Source organism: Sciurus vulgaris, assembly GCF_902686455.1.
Source record: "Sciurus vulgaris genome assembly, chromosome: 5".
Taxonomy (NCBI): Eukaryota; Metazoa; Chordata; class Mammalia; order Rodentia; family Sciuridae; genus Sciurus; species Sciurus vulgaris.
The window spans coordinates 177,055,299-177,073,668 of NC_136465.1; the positions used below are offsets into that span (position 1 = coordinate 177,055,299).

The 18,370-nt window shown below is 41.4% G+C and overlaps 1 protein-coding gene across 2 annotated transcripts in view; it reads right to left on the minus strand.

Annotated features, from left to right (window-relative positions):
- Positions 1-194: 194 nt before the first annotated feature.
- SMC1B (structural maintenance of chromosomes 1B) overlaps positions 195-18,370 on the minus strand; it is a gene marked incomplete at its 5' end in the record, with an annotated part of 77,331 nt that continues 59,155 nt past the window's right edge. Inside the window, 7 exons of one of the 2 annotated variants that reach the window (XM_079142577.1) lie at positions 195-1,284; positions 2,079-2,189; positions 9,234-9,303; positions 11,274-11,425; positions 12,420-12,574; positions 13,540-13,696; positions 15,858-15,956. In XM_079142577.1, the coding sequence (XP_078998703.1) occupies positions 1,171-1,284; positions 2,079-2,189; positions 9,234-9,303; positions 11,274-11,425; positions 12,420-12,574; positions 13,540-13,696; positions 15,858-15,956 (858 nt within the window). In that variant the 3' untranslated portion in view covers positions 195-1,170. The remainder of the gene's footprint in view (positions 1,285-2,078; positions 2,190-9,233; positions 9,304-11,273; positions 11,426-12,419; positions 12,575-13,539; positions 13,697-15,857; positions 15,957-18,370) is intronic. The other variant, XM_079142578.1, reaches the window with a different exon arrangement.

The following is an 18,370-nucleotide window of genomic DNA, read 5'->3' on the forward strand; positions in this document are numbered from 1 at the left end:
TGGAGCTCAGTGTAAAGCACTGTGGGGTTCCCAGTACTGCCAAAAAAACCACAAAACTGCTGGCATCTTGCCCACACGTAACGGTCTATCTACACAAAATCAGTTGTTATTTGAGAATGCCTTATTCTTCAGTACTTCCTTAACAAATTATAATTTTTAAAAATGTCAATTAATTGAAGCAGATATAACATGGTTTTGCCATTTGTATTAGTCAGCTTTTTGTCATTTTGACAAAACATCTGAATAAAACAACTTGGAGGAGGTCTGTTGCCTCTGTTGCTCTGGACCCGAAGTCAGAAAGGTGTGGTGGAACAGCTGTCACCTCAGAAGCAGAGTGAGGAAGGGGAGGGGCCTGGGGGACAAGGTAGTCCCTGAGGGCAGGCCTCCAAGCAGGTCCTGTGTCCCCTGCTCCCTGAAGTTCCCAGCACCTCCTGACAGAGGCTGAGCCTCCAAGGCCCAGGGTCATCTAGAAACCCCACCTCCGAATGTCTCTGCTCTGCAGACCAAGTCTTAAGCGTGGGAGCCTTTGGGGACGTTCCAGATTCAAACCATACCACCGTCCCTTTTTTGTTTTTGTTTCTAAAACTGCTCATTGGCAACATTTAAAATTACTTTTATTGATATTTTCAATATTGACATACAGTCCCTCTAAAACAATTTCCCACAAAAGCCAGATTCAAAATTTATTAACCACCCATGACTAACATTTAAAGTCAAAACATTTCAGGGCTGTGGCCCTAACTTAGTGGCAGAGCACTGCCTAGTACACTTGAGATGCTGGATTCCATCCCTAGGCCCCCTAGAAAAGAAGAGGGGAGAACCACCAAGGATTTCTCTTAAAGATTACTTAAAAGGTGCAAGGCAAGCCCAGAGTGACAACTTATTTCAAAAATTGAAATTAAAATTACGGTACAAAGTTGTACTTTTTTCTTTTTTTTAAACATCAATGCTAACTGTCACAGAAAACTTCCCCTCATGGAATGGGGCCAGAACATTCCTTAAATGAAGTCAGCTCTACCATCTCTTTGGCTAGAACAAGTAAGATTTTTCTTCAGTGGCACCCTGGGGTGGTCCTGCTTGCTCTGAAGTTTGTTCCTGGGAACTAAAGAGACGATCCGGACCTCCACGGGCCAGGCTACGGCGACAGCTGGTGGTGGGGTGCTGGGCCCTCTAGCTCCTAACTGGCTGGGACTCGCGGTGTCTCCTGCTGCCCTCCCGGCCCTCAGTGTCTGGATACTGCGAGAGGTCTAGGGTCAGCACTCGGCTGAACATGCACTCGTCCTGCTGCAATGGAAAGAAGCCAGTTTAAGAGTCAGCTCCTCTGATTAGGGAAGAAATGTTTTCAAGTAGGGCCCTCAGCGAGTCTGGACATGCATTAAAAGGGAATCTCCTCATGCCTAAAAGGGCATGAATCACCTGTGTTCACACCAAGTAATCCTTTCTTACTATCTGGTATGAGAATTCCTCTTTCTCTTATAGCATGTTTCCACGTGGTCCCCTAATATTCTGTAGGCACAGGAAGGTAAATTTTCATTTTAGCTTAAAGGAAAACTCAGGAAGTAAAAGCCAGCTGTCCTAAAATCCGATGTCTGAAATTAGTTGTCCTATTCTGTTAGCTTAGGCAAGTATTTGAATGGCTTAAGAAAGGTGTTTTCAAAATCAAAGTTACTGTACCACTTGGAATTTCCAGTGGACTTGTTTTTTTTTTCCCCCTCAATAAAGTGATAAAATACATTCGTTGTTTAAAATATTCAGAAATCATAGCAATATGAAATATAAGTGCTAACAGGGCTCGAAGTTAATGTGTGCTATTCTTTACAAAACTGTCATACTACTGCAGTTTTTAATTTGTTTTTGTCTCTTAAAATGTATCTTAAATCTCTCCTGTCAGGGAAATATCTGAATGGTCACTCTTAAATTTGTATTTGATTGAACAATCATTTAGACCCATATCTGCAGAAATCCAATAGTATCTCTAGACTCCACCTGGAACTGTGGCCTATGAAGGGACGAGCGCTGGCCGTTGGGGTGCTGTTGAGTCCATGGTGGCCGCTCCTCACCCCTGTGTATTCTCTTACCTCCGGATAGATGCCGATCAGTGCATCAGCTCTGGAGTAGAACTCTTCTTTTAGAGAAATTATTATCATCTGAAACTGTTCTTGAGTCTGCTCTTTGATGTAACTTGATACCTATGAGGAAATAAGCACACATTTCACCAGCCAGGAAAGGCCTTGTTTGGGATTTGGGGATAGTGGTTCTGCCTGTCTCTGACTCTGCCTATTTTAGGTGATAAGGCACTTACTTGCATTTCTGGTACTTAAGTAAATCCACTACAACTGCAGAAATGTAAATAGCTTAGCTTCTAGAATAAGTTGGGGGGAAAAAAAACCCAAAAAAGCAAAATTCATTAAACCCATGACCTAAAGACAATTTATTTGTGGTGCTGGGGATTGAATCCAGGTCCTCCAGGGTGTTAGGCAAGCACTCTAAACTACACCCTAATCCCCAAAAGATTATTTTACAGAATGAAGTTGTAACTTGAGACACTGTTGTGGCAATAGATAATCAGTCTTCATAATGAAATAGAACAAAAACTCCCAGATATTTGTGAGGGCAAAGAAGGACTGGAATTTAGACTGCCAACTTCCTATTTTGCCAGCTCAAAACCAGAATATGGGAAAGCTACAGCAATTTATATGGATTCATAATGTACAATCAAGTTCTTTGGTTAGAGGTGAACTCTGGCCCCTTTAGGAAGCTCAATTCCCAAGGAAATGAGAAGAGCAAAGTAGACTGTGGGTAAAAATGAGTCTTAGAGAAGAAACTGCTCAAAGCTTGGAGGATGATGAAGAACAAGATGCTACCTGCCAGCTCCCTCAATCTCCACGGCTCGTGTCTGGTCCTGACTACGTCCAAGACATTGGATACGAAGCCCAGGAGCAGGAGCAGCAGTTTCAGAGGAATAGTCACCAGCTAAGGTGAATGCTGAGAAAGGAAGCTGCTCTTGGCTAGGATGCAAAATTCATATGGACAGAAGGAAATCAGGCATTAGAGGTCAGGTACACGCTACTAAGATTCAGACTAAAAAGTGTCTTGGAACAGTGATGGGAAAGAGGAGATAGAAGCCACTACTATGGTTTGTTGGTAAAATGTTCCCGAAGGCTTGATCCCAGCCTGTGGTGCTGCTGGGGGGTAATGAAACCTTTAAGAGGTGGGGTCTGGTTGGAGGAATTTAGGTCATTGAAGGAGCTATTGGGACCTTGACCCCTCCTCCTCTTTCTGCCTCCTTGCTGCTGTGCACTTCCATCACAATGTACTACCCCCTCACTGCAGGTCCAAAATCAGCAGGCAACTGACCATGGACTGAAAACTCAAACTGTGAGCCCAATCAACCTTCCTCCTTTTAAAGTTGATTATCTCAGGTATTTTGTTATAGTAACAAAGCTGACTAACAGATCAAAATATGTATAGCGTGCACCTCTTTTACCTATTAGAACAACTAAGCTGCCAGACGCAGTGGCACACACCTATAATTCCAGTGTGGCAAATCAGGAGGCTGAGGCAGGAGGATTGCAATGTCAAGGCCAGCCTTAGAACTTACTAATTGAGACCTGTCTCAAAAAAAAAAAGGCTGGTGACGTGGCTTACTGGTAAGATTCCCTGGGTTTAATTTCCAGTATTAAAAAAAGGGGGAAAAAAAAAGAAGAAGAAATAATGCTGGCACCTTGGTCTCAAGATGGAGTGGAGGCTACTTCATGGCTGTTCATACTATATAACTGCTCATAATCCAGCAATGGAGTGCCAGAAACAAATCTCAAAGGAATCAGACGTTAAAGGGTCTAATACACAGGCCAGGTGCTAATGGGACTCTTAAGTTAGACCTATATCCTAGCGAAGCCACTAATATAAACATCTAGATTTTCCTAGAAAGATATTTTAAAGGCAACCAAGAAAAGATGTAGACCACAAAGATTTCCCTAACAGAATATGGGATTCAAAGTGCCAAAATTAATTTCCTGAGGGAAGGTTTTCCCCCGAGAAAGTCAGGTCATGAAGTCCAGTCAGATCCAGATTGGCTGGTGTTCGAGAAAACTCAAGATTTCCTTTGTTCCTGTTTTCTTCTTCCTCTGGTTACCATGAAGTCTGTGACAGATTTTGGGATTCTTGTGTATCTTGCGTCATGTTAAAAAGCAGGACCCAGAGGCATGGATTACATCAGGGACTTGGGGATAGGAAAGACTACCTTTGTGCCGTTAGGAGCTAACTTGCCCAGGCATTTCACGTGGACTTGACTGAGGCCCAGAACCTGCTGGGCAGCACCTAAAGGCTGAAAACATCTCTCAGGGGTGTGCATATTTACCAGGCTCCAGAGATGAGGTTATAAACCAGAATGCCAATTTATAAATAAATACTGAGAAATACATCTGTCAGCACAGACAAAGCAGCCTCCTTGTAAGCAGCCTGTGGAAGGGGATAGGCCTGGAATCCACCAAGGAGTCCAGGGGCTGCAGGTGCCTGCCCTGTCCTTTCTCACATCCCAAGGCCCTTTCTCATGTCCAGAATTCCATGCAGTTGCAGCTGAAAGGTGTGGACTAAGAGGCCAAGAAGGTATCTCTGCAGTGCTGACTAAAGTTAACTCTAGAATTAAACTGTTTCCTTATTTCTCTCTGCCTTAAGTAATGAAAACAGAATTGTGCACAATACAGGGATTGGATAAATTTTGAGGAGGTAGAATTTTTAACTAATTCCTTTGGAATTTCATTTAAAGATGTTATTCTTGGGCTTTAATAATCAACTAGTTTGGTTCGTGAAACCACAGAAAGCTCTCTGCCACAGGCCTGCTATTAAGGACCCACTAACCCCCAGTACCTAGATCTGTGGAGGAGCCAGTTGTGCCAGCAGTGATGCTGATGTTGTGTAGCAACCCTCGCTTGACTCCCTGCACTGGCTACCTGGCAACTCTTGAGGGTTCCCTAAATCTCATAAAAACCACTCCAAACCATCCTGTCTGTAGATATTTAACTTTGACTTTGAAGTATTAACTTTACATCTCAAGAGATGCAGACAAAGCCTCCAACAAAATCCAGCACCCATTCATAACACTGAGGAAAACAGGGACAGGAGGAGCCTACGTCAACATCATAAAGGCTATGTATTAAAAACCCAAAGCCAACCTCATTAAATGGGGAAAAGCGGAGAGTCTTTCTTCTAAAATCTGGAACAAGGAAAGGAGGTATACGCTCATCAATCCTATTCAAAATAGTACTAGAAATTCTAGCCACAATTAGGAAAGAGAAGAAAATAAAAGGGCTAAAAATTATAAGACAAACCATCACTGTAATCATATCACTGCAAATGATATGATCACACACTTAAAAAATCCAAAAAGTTCCATCAGACGACTGCCAGAGCTAATAAACAAATTAGCAAAGTAGCAGGTTATGAAATCAATACTCAGAAATCAACCGCTTTCCTAAAAACCAACAATCTTCTGAGAACTTGGGAAAACAATCCCATTCACAATAGCCTCAAAAAACAAAGACTTCCCCTCCCTAATGGGGTGGGGGCAGGATTACCTTTCTTCCCTGTGCTAGGCAGTTATCTGTCCTTGAGGATAGCCCACCACAGGAATGAAGTGATTCATTCAGACTTAAGGGATGCACCAGAAGATCTAAGAATTGACTCTCCCAAATTAACAAGTGGATTTACAGTTCTGGACAGAGAACACCTGGAATGTATCCTATTAATCACCTCTTGAAAAACCTACTATTCCCCCTGATGGGCAAAAATCACAGCCTCTAGGATAGGAGTTCCCTATGTTTCTCCTTCGCTAGCAAAGCAACACAACTACTTTTCCCTCTTTCTCAAAACAAAACAAAAACCAAACAAACAAAAAACCCCTTAGGAATCAATTACCAAAGAGGGGAAATGAATGAAAATGACAGAAGGTTGAAGAAGGCAACTGAAGACTTCCCATGTTCATGGATAGTCAGAATTAGTAATGTTAAAATGGCCAAAAGCAATACACAGATTCAATTCAATTCTCATCAAAATACCAATGACATTCTTCACAGAACTAGAAAATAGTCCTAAAATTCACCTGGAAGAATAAAAGATCCAGAAAAGCCAAGGAAATTCTAAGCCAAAAAAGTGATTCTGGATGCAAGCTCATGGCCCACAAACGATGGAGGCAGGAGACGGGACGCAAACCTTGGATCAGCAAGTTCTCCTTTATTCTGCAGCGAGGTCCATGGATCAGGCATGGGAGGGCCCATTTTCTGGGTCTGGAGCTGGTCCCTGAGTTACAGAAGAGTCTGGGTTTTATAGTTTTATTTGAGACTGCAGATGTGCAGCTAGTTGTACAGGTTAGAACTTTAACTTAGGAGGGTAGTTGTAAAAAGGTTGAAACTCATTATTATCTGAGGAGACAGGAGTCCAGATCTCAAGGGATGAGTACTAAAATCTTGCCCACTGTTTTGCTTTCCTTGGGATCCATTGTTTCCCAGAGTTTCAATATTTGCTGTGCCTCTATTTAGGACTAATTTGCCATGGGGGAAGGTCAAAGTTCAGGGCCCAGAATTCAGTATTTGCCTCCTTCATTCAAGATGCACTGAGGTTGGGAATGGGTAAATGTTTGCTTTTGGTGGAGATGCTGGGGAGGAACCTGCCCTAGGGCCCACTGTTATTGGGAAAGGGTATATGGGGAAAGTTTTAATGTTTGGCTAATTTCTCCTCCCTCCTTCCATTTTTCTTGGGGAGCTGTCTTGTAGGAATATTATTTTCCATAATCTGTCACTGGAGGCATCACAATATCCAATTTCAAATTACACTACAGAGCTATAGTAACAAAAACTGCATGGTACTGGCATAAAAACAGACACATGTAACAGTGGTCCACTTTATGCTCTGAATATAGCCCTAGGTGCTCTGCTACTGTAATTTTTTTTTTTTTTTGTACCAGGGATTGAACTCAGAGGGCACTCAACCACTGAGCCACATCCCCATCCCTTTTTGTATTTTATTTAGAGACAGGGTTTCACTGAGTTACTTAGTGCCTCGCTGTTGCTGAGACTGGCTTTGAACTCTCAATTCTGTCTCAGCCTCCTGAGCCGCTGGGCAATTTATTTTTTAAATGGACATATTTCTTTCTCCTCTCCTCTCCTCTCCCTCTCCTCTCCTCTCCTCTCCTCTCCACTCCTCTCCTCTCCTCTTCTCCCTGCTCCTCCCTAATCTCTCCTCATCCCTAATCTCAGGGGAAACAGGATTACCTTTCTTCCCCATCCTAGACAGAGTTATCTGTCCTTGAGCAGATAACCCAGCATAGAAATGAAGTAATCCAGACTTTGGGTATGCTACCAGAAGATTTCAGAAGAAATTATCTTCCAAATTAACAAGTGAATTACAACTCCAACAAGAGAACACATGTAATGTAGCCTTTGAGTCACCTCTTTAAAAGCCCCATTCCTACTGATGGGCAGAATCACAGTTGTTGGGACAGGAGTCCCCTGTGTTTCTCCTTTTCTTACAAAGCAATAAACCTTTCCCTTTTTCTCAAAATCCATGTCTTCATTATTGGATTGGCATTGGGGACAAGGATGGAATTTTTGGCAACACATAGACCAATAGAAGAGAAGACCCAAAGAACAAACCCACACAGTGATTTGATCCTTGACTAAGGTGCCAGAAGCACACTGGGGGAGAAAAAACAGGCTTTTACACAACTGGTGCTGAGAAAACCGGTTATCTGTACGTAGACTAGATCCTTTCTTGCCCTGGCCAAAAGTTAACTCAAAATGGATCGAAGACCTAGGAATTAGACTAGAAGAAACGCTGCAACTTCTAATAGAAAACAGGGTCGACATTCCTGTACGTAGGCACAGGCCATGACTTTTCCAACAGGACCCCTAACACTCAGGAAATAATGTCAAGAGTTAATATACAGGATGGCATCAAATTAAAAAGCTTCACAGCAAAGGAAACAATGTAGAATATGAAGAGACAATCTACAGAATTGAGAAAAATCTTTGCTAGCTACTCTTCTGACATATGATTAATATCCAGAATATATAAAGAACTCAAAAAAATTACCACCAAAGAAAACCAAAACCCAACTAATAAATGGGCAAATGAACCAAACCAGAAACTCTCTACAAAAGAAAAGCAAATGGCCAATAAAAACATGAAAAGATGTTTGACATCTTTAGCAATTAGGGGAATGCAAATCAAAACTACACTGAGGGTGGGCATGGTGGTACACTCCTATATTTCCAGTGATTTGGGAGGCTGAGGCAGGAGGATTGTGAATTCAAGACCAGCCTCAGCAATTTAGCAAGACCCTAAGCAACTTAACAAGACCCTGTCTCAAAATAAAAAATAAAAAAAGCTGGGGATGTGGCTCAGCGCTAAGTGTCCTTGGGTTCAAACCCCAGTAACAAAACAAACGAAAACAGATTTCATCTCACTCCAGTCAGAATGGCAGTCATCAAGAACACAAACAAATGCTGGAAAGGATGTGGGGAACAGGGAACACATGTACACTATGGTAAGACTGTAAATAAGGACAGCCACTCAAAATCAGTATGGAGGTCCCACAAAAGACGAGGAAGAGAATCACCATATGACCCAGCTACACAACTCCTGAGTATTTATCCTAAAGAATTAAAGTCAGAAAACTATAGCAATACATGCATACCCATGTTTACAGCAGCACAGTTCACTATAGTTGAGGCCTTCATCAATGAATGAATGCATAGAGAAAACGTGGTATATACGCAAATGGAGTTTTATTCATAGATAAAAATGAAATTATGTAATTTGGAGGAAAATAGAGGGACCTTGAGAACGTTAAATGAAATAAGCTCAGAAAGTCAAGGGTCATGTTTTCTCTCATATATGGAAAAGGAAAAGAAAAGTTATGTGTGTGGAGGAATGACATGGAAATGGAAGGATGCGATCAGTAGAGGGAGCAGGGCAAGGGGAGAGGGGAGGAAAAGGGTAAATACTGAAAATGATATTGGCCAAGTTAGAGTGCTATATTGTGTGCATGTGTGAGTACATAACAATCCATTATGTATAGTTATAATACACCAATAAAAATATGGAAGGAAAAAAGGGTTTACTTTAATTAGCAATTACTGCTAGCCTGTTTGTTCATGGCAAACTGCCTTCTGATTGCAACACAAGACTGAAGTTGCAGACATTCTATTGAGAATTAAAAGCAGAAAGAAACTTACTTTGCCAATGTTAGTATTGTCCAGAGCTGCATCCACTTCATCTAAAACAAAGAATGGAGCAGGCCGAAAACTAGAAAAAAATAGCAAATTAGTAGTAACTTTTTATTTGTTTTTAAAAGAGTTGGAAGAAAGAATAAACAGTATTCAGAATAAATAAGACACATCCTTTTGGAAACTTTGTTTAGTGACCTTTGGGTTTTGCTAACAGGGTTCGATTATCAGTCTGCATCCTAAGTGACATATTAAAGGGGTATTTGGGGCTGGTCACCCCTCTCCCTCAGATACTGGCTTATGGACAGCACATTGTGCTATTCTCCCACCTGCTACTCTTTGGGTCTCTGATGTCAACTCTTCATTCCTGAATAGGTGCAGCTCAGCGTTCAGAGCTCTCCCACATCGAACTAGTTCCCCTGCTGATTCCATATGCTCCCAAATTTTTAATACCATCCAAACACGGATGGCTCCACACTTCTGCCAGTAGTTCTGCCCTCTCTCCTGGACATGCTTGCCATTGCTCACTCAATGATTCTACGAGGACACCTAATAAACACCCCAAGCTCATCCAAAAGCAAATGTCTCACCTGCCCCCACACCTATTCCCTCCTTTGGTCTTTTCCACTTCAGTTACCAGTAGTTCTTCCCAGTCTAGCTGTTCAGGGAGTCATCCCCAGACTCCTTCACACCCCACCATCCCCATTAGCAACATCTGCTTTCACCCAGGTCCGGCCACCACCATCTTTCTTTCATCTTGATTGTCACAACAGCTTCCTAACCCTGAGCCGGACACTTTGGCCTCGGGTCCCTTGCACCTGCTGTCCTCATATCTAGAGAAACCACCCCTGGCTATCCAGATGGCTTGTTCCCTAATTACTTCAAATCTCTACTCAAATGTTTCCTTCTAAGGGGCCTTCCCTGATGACTTTTTTTTTTTTTTTTTTTTTTCTTAAACCCAGGGATGCTCTACCACTGAGCTACATCCTCAGATCTTTATAAATTTTACTTTGAGACAGGGTCTTGTTAATTGCCCAGACTCCTGCTTCAGTTTCCCAAGTAGCTGGGATGACAGGTGTGTGCCACAGTTCCTGGTCCTTAATACGTGATGACTCTTAATATGACAAACCTTCCCTGCCCATTATCTCTGTTCCCTGCTCCTGTTTACTTATTTCCTGTAGGACTTCCACTCTCTAATGTTCTCTATATTAATTACAAATGGAACTTACTTATTATTTATCTTCCCCAACTAAAATAAGCATTTTTGAGGTAGGCATTTTGTTTGGCTCAGTCATTTCCCTGGCTGCGGCAGTACGTTCAGCAGTCTGCTGCCTAAAGGATGGGGCGCCACCTAGTGATGGTCTTAAGCTACCATGAACCTCCTGTTCAGAGCCCTCTCCCTTCACAGAGCTCCCCTGCCACCCATGGTCACTCTTCCTGTGGGGGCTTACTCCTTCTGCTTTTGAGACCAATAAAAACCAGTTGTCAAACTCTTGTGTTCTCATGTCCCTGGTAATGGGACCAGAGAGGCAGCAGCCCCTCTACTTGGATCCCCACCAAATTCTTTGAACAGCAATCACCTTTCTTTTGGCTTTTTGTTTCTTGATTAATATTGTAAAACAGTGCCACCATCATCAGTGGAAATAAGGCTAAATATTTTTCTAAAGAAATACTTTGCCTTCAATATTATTTACTAAATAGATCTCTGAACATGAACTAAATAATATGCAAGTTTAGTTTTTGAATTTGTTGCTCATGGTTTTGGGCAATTGTGATATCACATCTTGCCATTCTAAATTTTTCTCTTTCTTCCCTATAGTTGGAAAGTTACTAGCTACTGATAATAAAATCTGTCAAAGACTGAAATCTTTAAGAGTTTCAGTCTAAATTACCGTAGGCCTAAAATATAACCTGAATTGTCTAACTGAAGAAAAATGTCCTGTAGCATTTACTAAATATTAATAAAGAAAAACAGGTGTAGATCTCCTGTTGCAAGCTCCACGTGGCTTTTGCCCTGCCACGAAGCCAAGTAGCTTATTGAGACCTTACCTGTGTACGGCAAACAGGAGAGCCAAAGCCGCCACACACTTCTCTCCCCCTGACAGATTGTCCATTGGCATAAATCGTTTGCCTGGGGCCACACAATTATAACTGATTCCCTCCAAGTATGGTTCTTCAGGGTTCTCTGGGCTAAGAAATGCCTGAAACACATGTTGTTTATTTAGCAATATCAGAAAAGTAATCAGTAAATTTCAACATGGGTTGGAAACATGCAAAATATTCTATTGTTAGATTTTCCTCAATTTTGATGGAAAAATAGCAATGCCTGTAAATAATGTATTTAATTCTACATTTAATTACAGACAATAGGGTTGTCTGGATTGGTGGGGACACAGAAAACATTCTAACTTAGGGGATCAGGCCTTCCCACCAGGCTGTGTCACACCAGAGCAGCACAAGCCAGTCTTACAATCTTCAATTCACTCAGTGATCAATGGTCCATTTATCAAACATTTACTGAACACTTAAACTATGAGCCAGGCACTGGAAATACCGATATGAACCCTGTTCTCAAAGAGTTAATGGGCTTAGTTTAGTCTCACTTTACTGAAAATAAATTATTTTAATTTATCATATTATTTTCAGTTGAAATTCTGAAAGGATCACCTGAGTCATAGAAGAACATGAGCAAAGCAGGTATATAGTCTTGACCCACATCTTAACTCCACATCCAATTCCCAAGCCATCTGCTGTGGGCACTGATAATGGAGTGGACATGGTGATCACCAAGACTCTCCTTAAAAAGGAAATACCTGGAGTGGGATCCTGCCTTTAGTTCTTCCTCTCTGCTATGATACGCTGATCAACCCCACTGATAATGTTCCCTAGGATCCTCTATACTATACTGCAGAGTTCTAAAGACAAATCACTACCAGATAACAGACTGGATACCAAGTGAGCTAGGTCACTCATTTTCAGGTAGAGAAACAGGTCTGGAGTGGCTGTGCCTTGTACAGGCTGCCAGCTCAGAGACAGTGGGATGGAGAACAGCTTAAGAGATCAGTCTTCACAAACTAACCCTACACTAAGAGAATCACTCAGATAATGTGCAGTGGTTATTCATGTCCCACCAGAAAAAACCACCACCAGTAACACAAAGATCCCCCTAGTTACTTCAGGGTTGAAAATACATACTTGGGCACTGTTGTTTCTGCAGAGCTTCTTGTAGATTTGATCAATTGAGATTGAGACGTGCTCAAAACATTGGCTGAAAAGATCGTATCTCCTTTTTTTCACCTGTTCAAACTCTTGCCTACACATTCTGGCTTCCTTTCTGCTGGCCTCAAAAGCTAAGAGAGAATCAGTGTTCTTTATTTTGGAGACCACCAGGAACTTCTCTTATTTAAAATATAGGATATTTTAAAAATTGGAATATGAATTTGGCTTTTGTAAGTAAATTTATCTTCAAAATAACCTCAACTGTTATTGATTCCAAGAGCTCTAACAATTAATAAAAGCCCATCCTTTTTTGGCAGGGCTAATTTCTTTTTTTAAAAAAAAATAGGAGTATTTAAGGGAATTAAGAAAATTCTTATTACATGATGTTAAAGTATAATAGCCTAGAGGCTTAACTATCTGAACTTAGTATAAATAATTAAAGTATAAATCTCTTCAAGGTGATAAACTCATATCAGAGTAATCTTTAGTTAAAACAATATTACATACAACAAAAATATTATCCAATAGAAAAATAAAATTGTACAACATAAATTGACTATAGCAGGGCTAATTTCTAATAATATTAATAAGTTCCTAAAGAGTATTTAATATGCCTGTTTTACTGATATAAAAAATTTAAATGTCTGTTCTATAATAATCAATAAAACTATTTTTGAATTAAGCAGAACATTTTTCATGGAGGAAGCAATTAGCGACTCAGGACTAAAAGCACACATTAATATAAGATGACAGAGGAAAATATATGAGAAAAGAAGTTATATTCGAGGGGTGACTGTTGTTCTAGAAATCAAAACACCCGTAAATATGATCCTGTTAACAATTAAACCCTAGTTCAGAAGGGCACTGTGGGGCGTGCCTGTAATCCCAGTGGCTCAGGAGGCTGAGACAAGATAATCACAAGTGTAAGGCCAGCCTTAGCAACTTAAATGAGGTCCTAAGCAACTTGGTGAGACCCTGTGTCAAAATAAAAAATAAAATAGGGCTGGGGATGTGGCTCTGTGGTTAGGTGCCCCTGAGTTCACTCCTCAGCATCAAAAAAAAAAAAAAAGAAAAATTATAATAAACCCAAGTTCACCATCTGTGGACTCTTGAAACTTGTCTCTGACAGTCTTCAGGTTCTCCAGGGCCCTCAGGTTTGGGGCTGCCGTCTTCAAAAGAACATCCTCCTGGGAGGCCATTTGCTGCAGAAGGAGTGTAAGGTGGGCCTCTACCTCTTTATCTGACTGTAGAGCCTGTTATTGCAAAAAACAACACTGACTGGCATGCCTTTTACCCGTACGCTGCTAAAGTAAGACCGAAGCACAGGGTAAGCTCCATCTGCACACTCCTTCCCCCGCTGCTTGAGCCTGGAGCTGCAGACACAGCACCATCTCTAGCTTCAGGACAGCTGTGCCTTTCCTGCTCTACTGACGGATATGCTGCTCTGGGAACATGTTGTACCTCTTTTTTTTTAAACCTGGCTGAAAGACAATTCATGTATCACCTTAATTTCTGTGTTCAATAAAAATATTTATCATCTACTACATATTAGAAACTGAAGATTCAATGAAGGAAACTGTCAGTCTTTGTCTTTAAAAAGCTCACAGAGAAGTCAGCAATATAATCTGCCATTTATAACAGGATGGAAAAAAACCTCTACCAGGATAAGCATAGGGCAGAGAGAGGAGTTACAGTTAACCTGAAACCTGACTTACGAACAGAATTAATTGGGGTGGGATGGAAAATGTCATTGACTTCCAGAAGGGAATCATGCATGATAAAGGTAATATTTTAGTTCACTGAGACTTATCTGAAAACTGAGTAAATTTGTTACTTAAATAACTTAAAAGATTCTTATACCATATACTAAAATAAACTTCAGATGTATTAAACAGGCAAATGAAAACACATAAACACAAAGAAAATGTTTACATTTACTGAGTAATGAGGTGGCAAAGGACATTCTAGACAAAAAAAGCAATGGAGAAAGCACTAAATAGAAAACTACAGGAAAGACAAAAACTTCTGCCAAAAGATGCCACAGCTGTAAGTCCACTGACTCTCGATATTGATGACGTGAAATGAAAAGATGTGGTGGATGCTGCTACTCAGGATCCACCTCCACTTTTCCTTACTAATGCGGCCTGTTTGGGGCCAGGTGGCCCTTCCTTCCTCCTGAGCCCAGTGCTGAGAAGTGGGCCTGCTCTGCTCAGGTGTGGGCTAAGCACCTATCCTCCACCCACTGGGATGGGTGACTGGATCAGAAATGAACATGTAACCCCACTGTATCTCAGGCGACTGAGATACAGGAACAACTGCTGGGGTCTGTAGTGAAACCTTTCAATCTTACAGCAGCACCACCCCAAAAGGGAGGTCCGAGGGCCCTGACAGGGCAAATTCAGGATGCTGGAGTAAACGTCACTTTTGTGTACTGCAGGACTTTGCAAAGCTTTTGTTTATTCATTGTGTGCCTACAAGAAGGGAATAAGATTCAAACAGGAGCTGGGCACAGAAACTCTGCTTCTTTAGCTAGACATTTCATGGTAGAGTGTTCTGCAGAACACAGTGACCAATGCCAATAGAAATGTTTTAAGAAGCAACCTATTTACTTATTAGCCTATTTTGTGATATCATGATAGAATAAGAAAAATATATTTGGGCCTCATCCTGACTCCTGGCTCTCAGCTCCTAAAACTCTTCGCATTTCCTGAGTGAGAGAAGCATCTTCTGTTATTCCTAACAAGCTTCTTTCCACCACACCAGAGTTCATGCTAATGAGCTTGCTTTTGGAGGGTGGGTAGTGGTTGCCTGAGGAATAGCTCCTTAGAGGTTAGAGACTGAATAACCACCAGAGAGGCCAATGATTTAATCAATCATGCCTCCAGGAGGTGGTGAACACACAGAGATGCGGGAAAGGTGGCTCACCTAGAGGGGGCATGAGAGAAGGTCTGGGAGCTGTGTCCCTTCCCCAGGAAAGTATTCCAAGTTTTGTGAGCCACTCTGGCAAATTATCAAATCTGAGGAGGGTTCTAAGGGAATCCCTGATTTACAGCCAGGGGTGGAGGTATGGAGGCTGGGACATGTGGCTGATATCTGAAGTGTGGGTAGTCTTTGTGGGACTAGTTTTTAACTTATGGGACCTGATGCTGCACCAGACAGTGCCAGAACTGAACTGAACTGTAAGATACTAAAATACTCAGAGAACTAGAGAACTGCTTGGTGTGAAAGAAACCCACATATCTGGTGTCAGAAGTGTTGTTAGTTAACACAGAAAAAAAAAAATGTTTTTTCTTCAAAAACATTAGGAAATCTTTTTAAAAAAAGAACTTACATTATACTATCTAAAAATGATTCTGCAGTACTTAAATATTCAATATTGCTGTTAGTCTTAAACAGGAGAGATCTTTCAATTACCTTCAGATCCTCTCTTAAAGGGCTGTAGTCGACTTCGATAGCAGCTTCCTTTTCATAGATGTCAGTCGTTGCCTGGGTACTTTCTGCTTCAGTTCCCAACTGAAAAACACACAAAATTTTCCCCGTTATCTGAAATGATGATCTCTACTGGTTCATCTGCCCCCAGTCCTCCAATTGCACTATGACACAGCTGGCAGGCTGCCATGATCTGGCCTCAGCTGCCCTGACTCCGTGGGGAACCAGTGTCCTGGGCTCCCTCTGCTGCAGCCCACAGCCTCCCTGATCACAGTGCAAGTGCCACTCTCAGGACTGGCACAGTCCCTCTGTTGGACCGCCTTCCCCTAGACGCCTGTGCCACTTCACCTCACCTCTACTCTTTGGCTACCTTCTCGAGGCCACCCCGGCCTCTCCACTCAAGGCTGCGAGCCCCTCCACCTGCTGTGTTCCTTTTCTGCTTTAATTTCCTGCAGCACCTATCAACATCCAACACATACTCTATTTGTTTACAGTTTGTCTGTTGGATCGTCTCTGCCACACTGAACGTGAAGGGCAGAATTTGGGGCTGTTGTATTCAGTGTTCCATACAATGACTGATATATATTTCAATTTTAATATATATACTTTGGAAGGAAGTAACAGGACAAAAGGAACAGATGAGCACTTATTCAGCTGTTGCCTGGCCTTTTGCTGATCAAAATCAAGACTCACAAATTAAGAAGAAAAAACTACTTGGTTATTCACTCCTTTCTAGTTGTTCTTAGCTACACATCCTCAAAACTTTTTTTATTAAGCATAAATTTTATATAATACATGTTAAAAGAGCTCACAAAGATGAATTTCAATACAAAATGTTTGAAACTCTAAATCCCACCATGCCTGTGTGTGATTCAACATCCTTGTTTGCATTATACTTCCGTGTAAGTCATTTGGTGCCATGCTACTAAGGGGTGGTCCATGGGCCAGCAACAGGGGCTCATCTGGGGCTGTGTGGAATGCACTCCTAGGCCACATGATACCCAGATGCTTCCTCTGCACACTATGATTTGGGAGTCTAGGAAAATCTCTCCCTGACAATGAGAATCTTCTGAGAACCCTGGCAGGCACAGGCAACTTGCCTTGTCTGAACACATCCATCCAATGAAAGGGTTTACTTCACATGTGCACAGTTACTTCCACAGACATTGTCAAACAATTATATTACCTAGTGACCCTTGTTTGCTCCTCTGAACAGAGGATTTAGTTCATACCTAATGCCTTCCTATTCTGGGTTTTACAGAACATCTTGGGACAGCCCCACCACTGCATGGCTACAACCAGATTGCTTATGAAATTCCAGCCAGGAACTCTCCACCAGAGGCTACTATCTTTCTATAGAAACTATTCTCGAGCTGTAGAAATTCAACTCTGTGGCCTTCTGCACCCAACTTAATATCCCCCTTGGGATCAGAAAGAACAAGTGCGACTCACGTGAGAGATTTTCATCTATCTGAAGATAACAGTTACATTCCCTAAGCCTTCCCTCCCAATACAACATGGTCTAGGCTTTCTTCATTACTCTGGGTGTATCACTCTTAAAATGCCTCCTATTTTAAAAAGTGAATACAATATTCCAGTGTGGCCTGACTAGCACAAAGTGAAACAGAAGTACTTTTTTTTTTTTTTTTTTAAATAGACTATTTTGGGGTTTGGTGTGCAGCTCAGTGGTAAAGTGCTTGTCTAGCATCAACAAAGCCCTGGGTTCAATCCCCAATACCTCAGAAAAAAAAAAAAAAAAGTATTTTTGGGTTCAGAGCATCAACACATCATAATCACCCAAAGTCCATCCTTCTCCAGTAGGTATTGGTGTTTAACATTCTATGGGTTTGTACAAAATCATAAAGGCACGTATCTAAAATTATACATTACAGTATTAGGTAGAAGTTTCACTGCCCTAAAAATCATCTATGCTCCACCTATTCATCCCTCATTCCCCTCTAACTCCTGGTAACCAGAGATTTTACTGTCTAGATTGTTCTACCTTTTCTGGAATGTCATATAGTTGGAATCAAATAGTACAGGCTTTTCAGATTACCATTTTACTTATCAATATGCATTGACGTTTCCTCCCTGCTCTTTTTAATGGCTTCACAGTTTTTTGTTTTGAGATGGGGTCTTGCTGTGTTGCCCAGGATGGCTTGAATTCCTGGGCTCAGGTTATCCTCCTGCCTCAGCCTACCAAGTAGCTGGGACTACAGATGTGTGCCTCCACACCCAACAATAGTTCATTTTTCTCTAGTGCTGGATAATATTGCATGATCTATCAGTTTATTTATTCAACTCCTGAAGGATATTACGTTTGCTTCCAAGTTTTAGCAATTATGAATAAAGCAGTTATAAACATCCATATGCAGGTTTTGTACAGTTTTCAACTCTTTTGGGTAAATTCCAGGTAGTACAATTGTTGATCATATGATCAATTTAGTCTTTTAGGAAACTGACAAATTGTATCCAAAGTGTGGCATTGTGTATTCCCA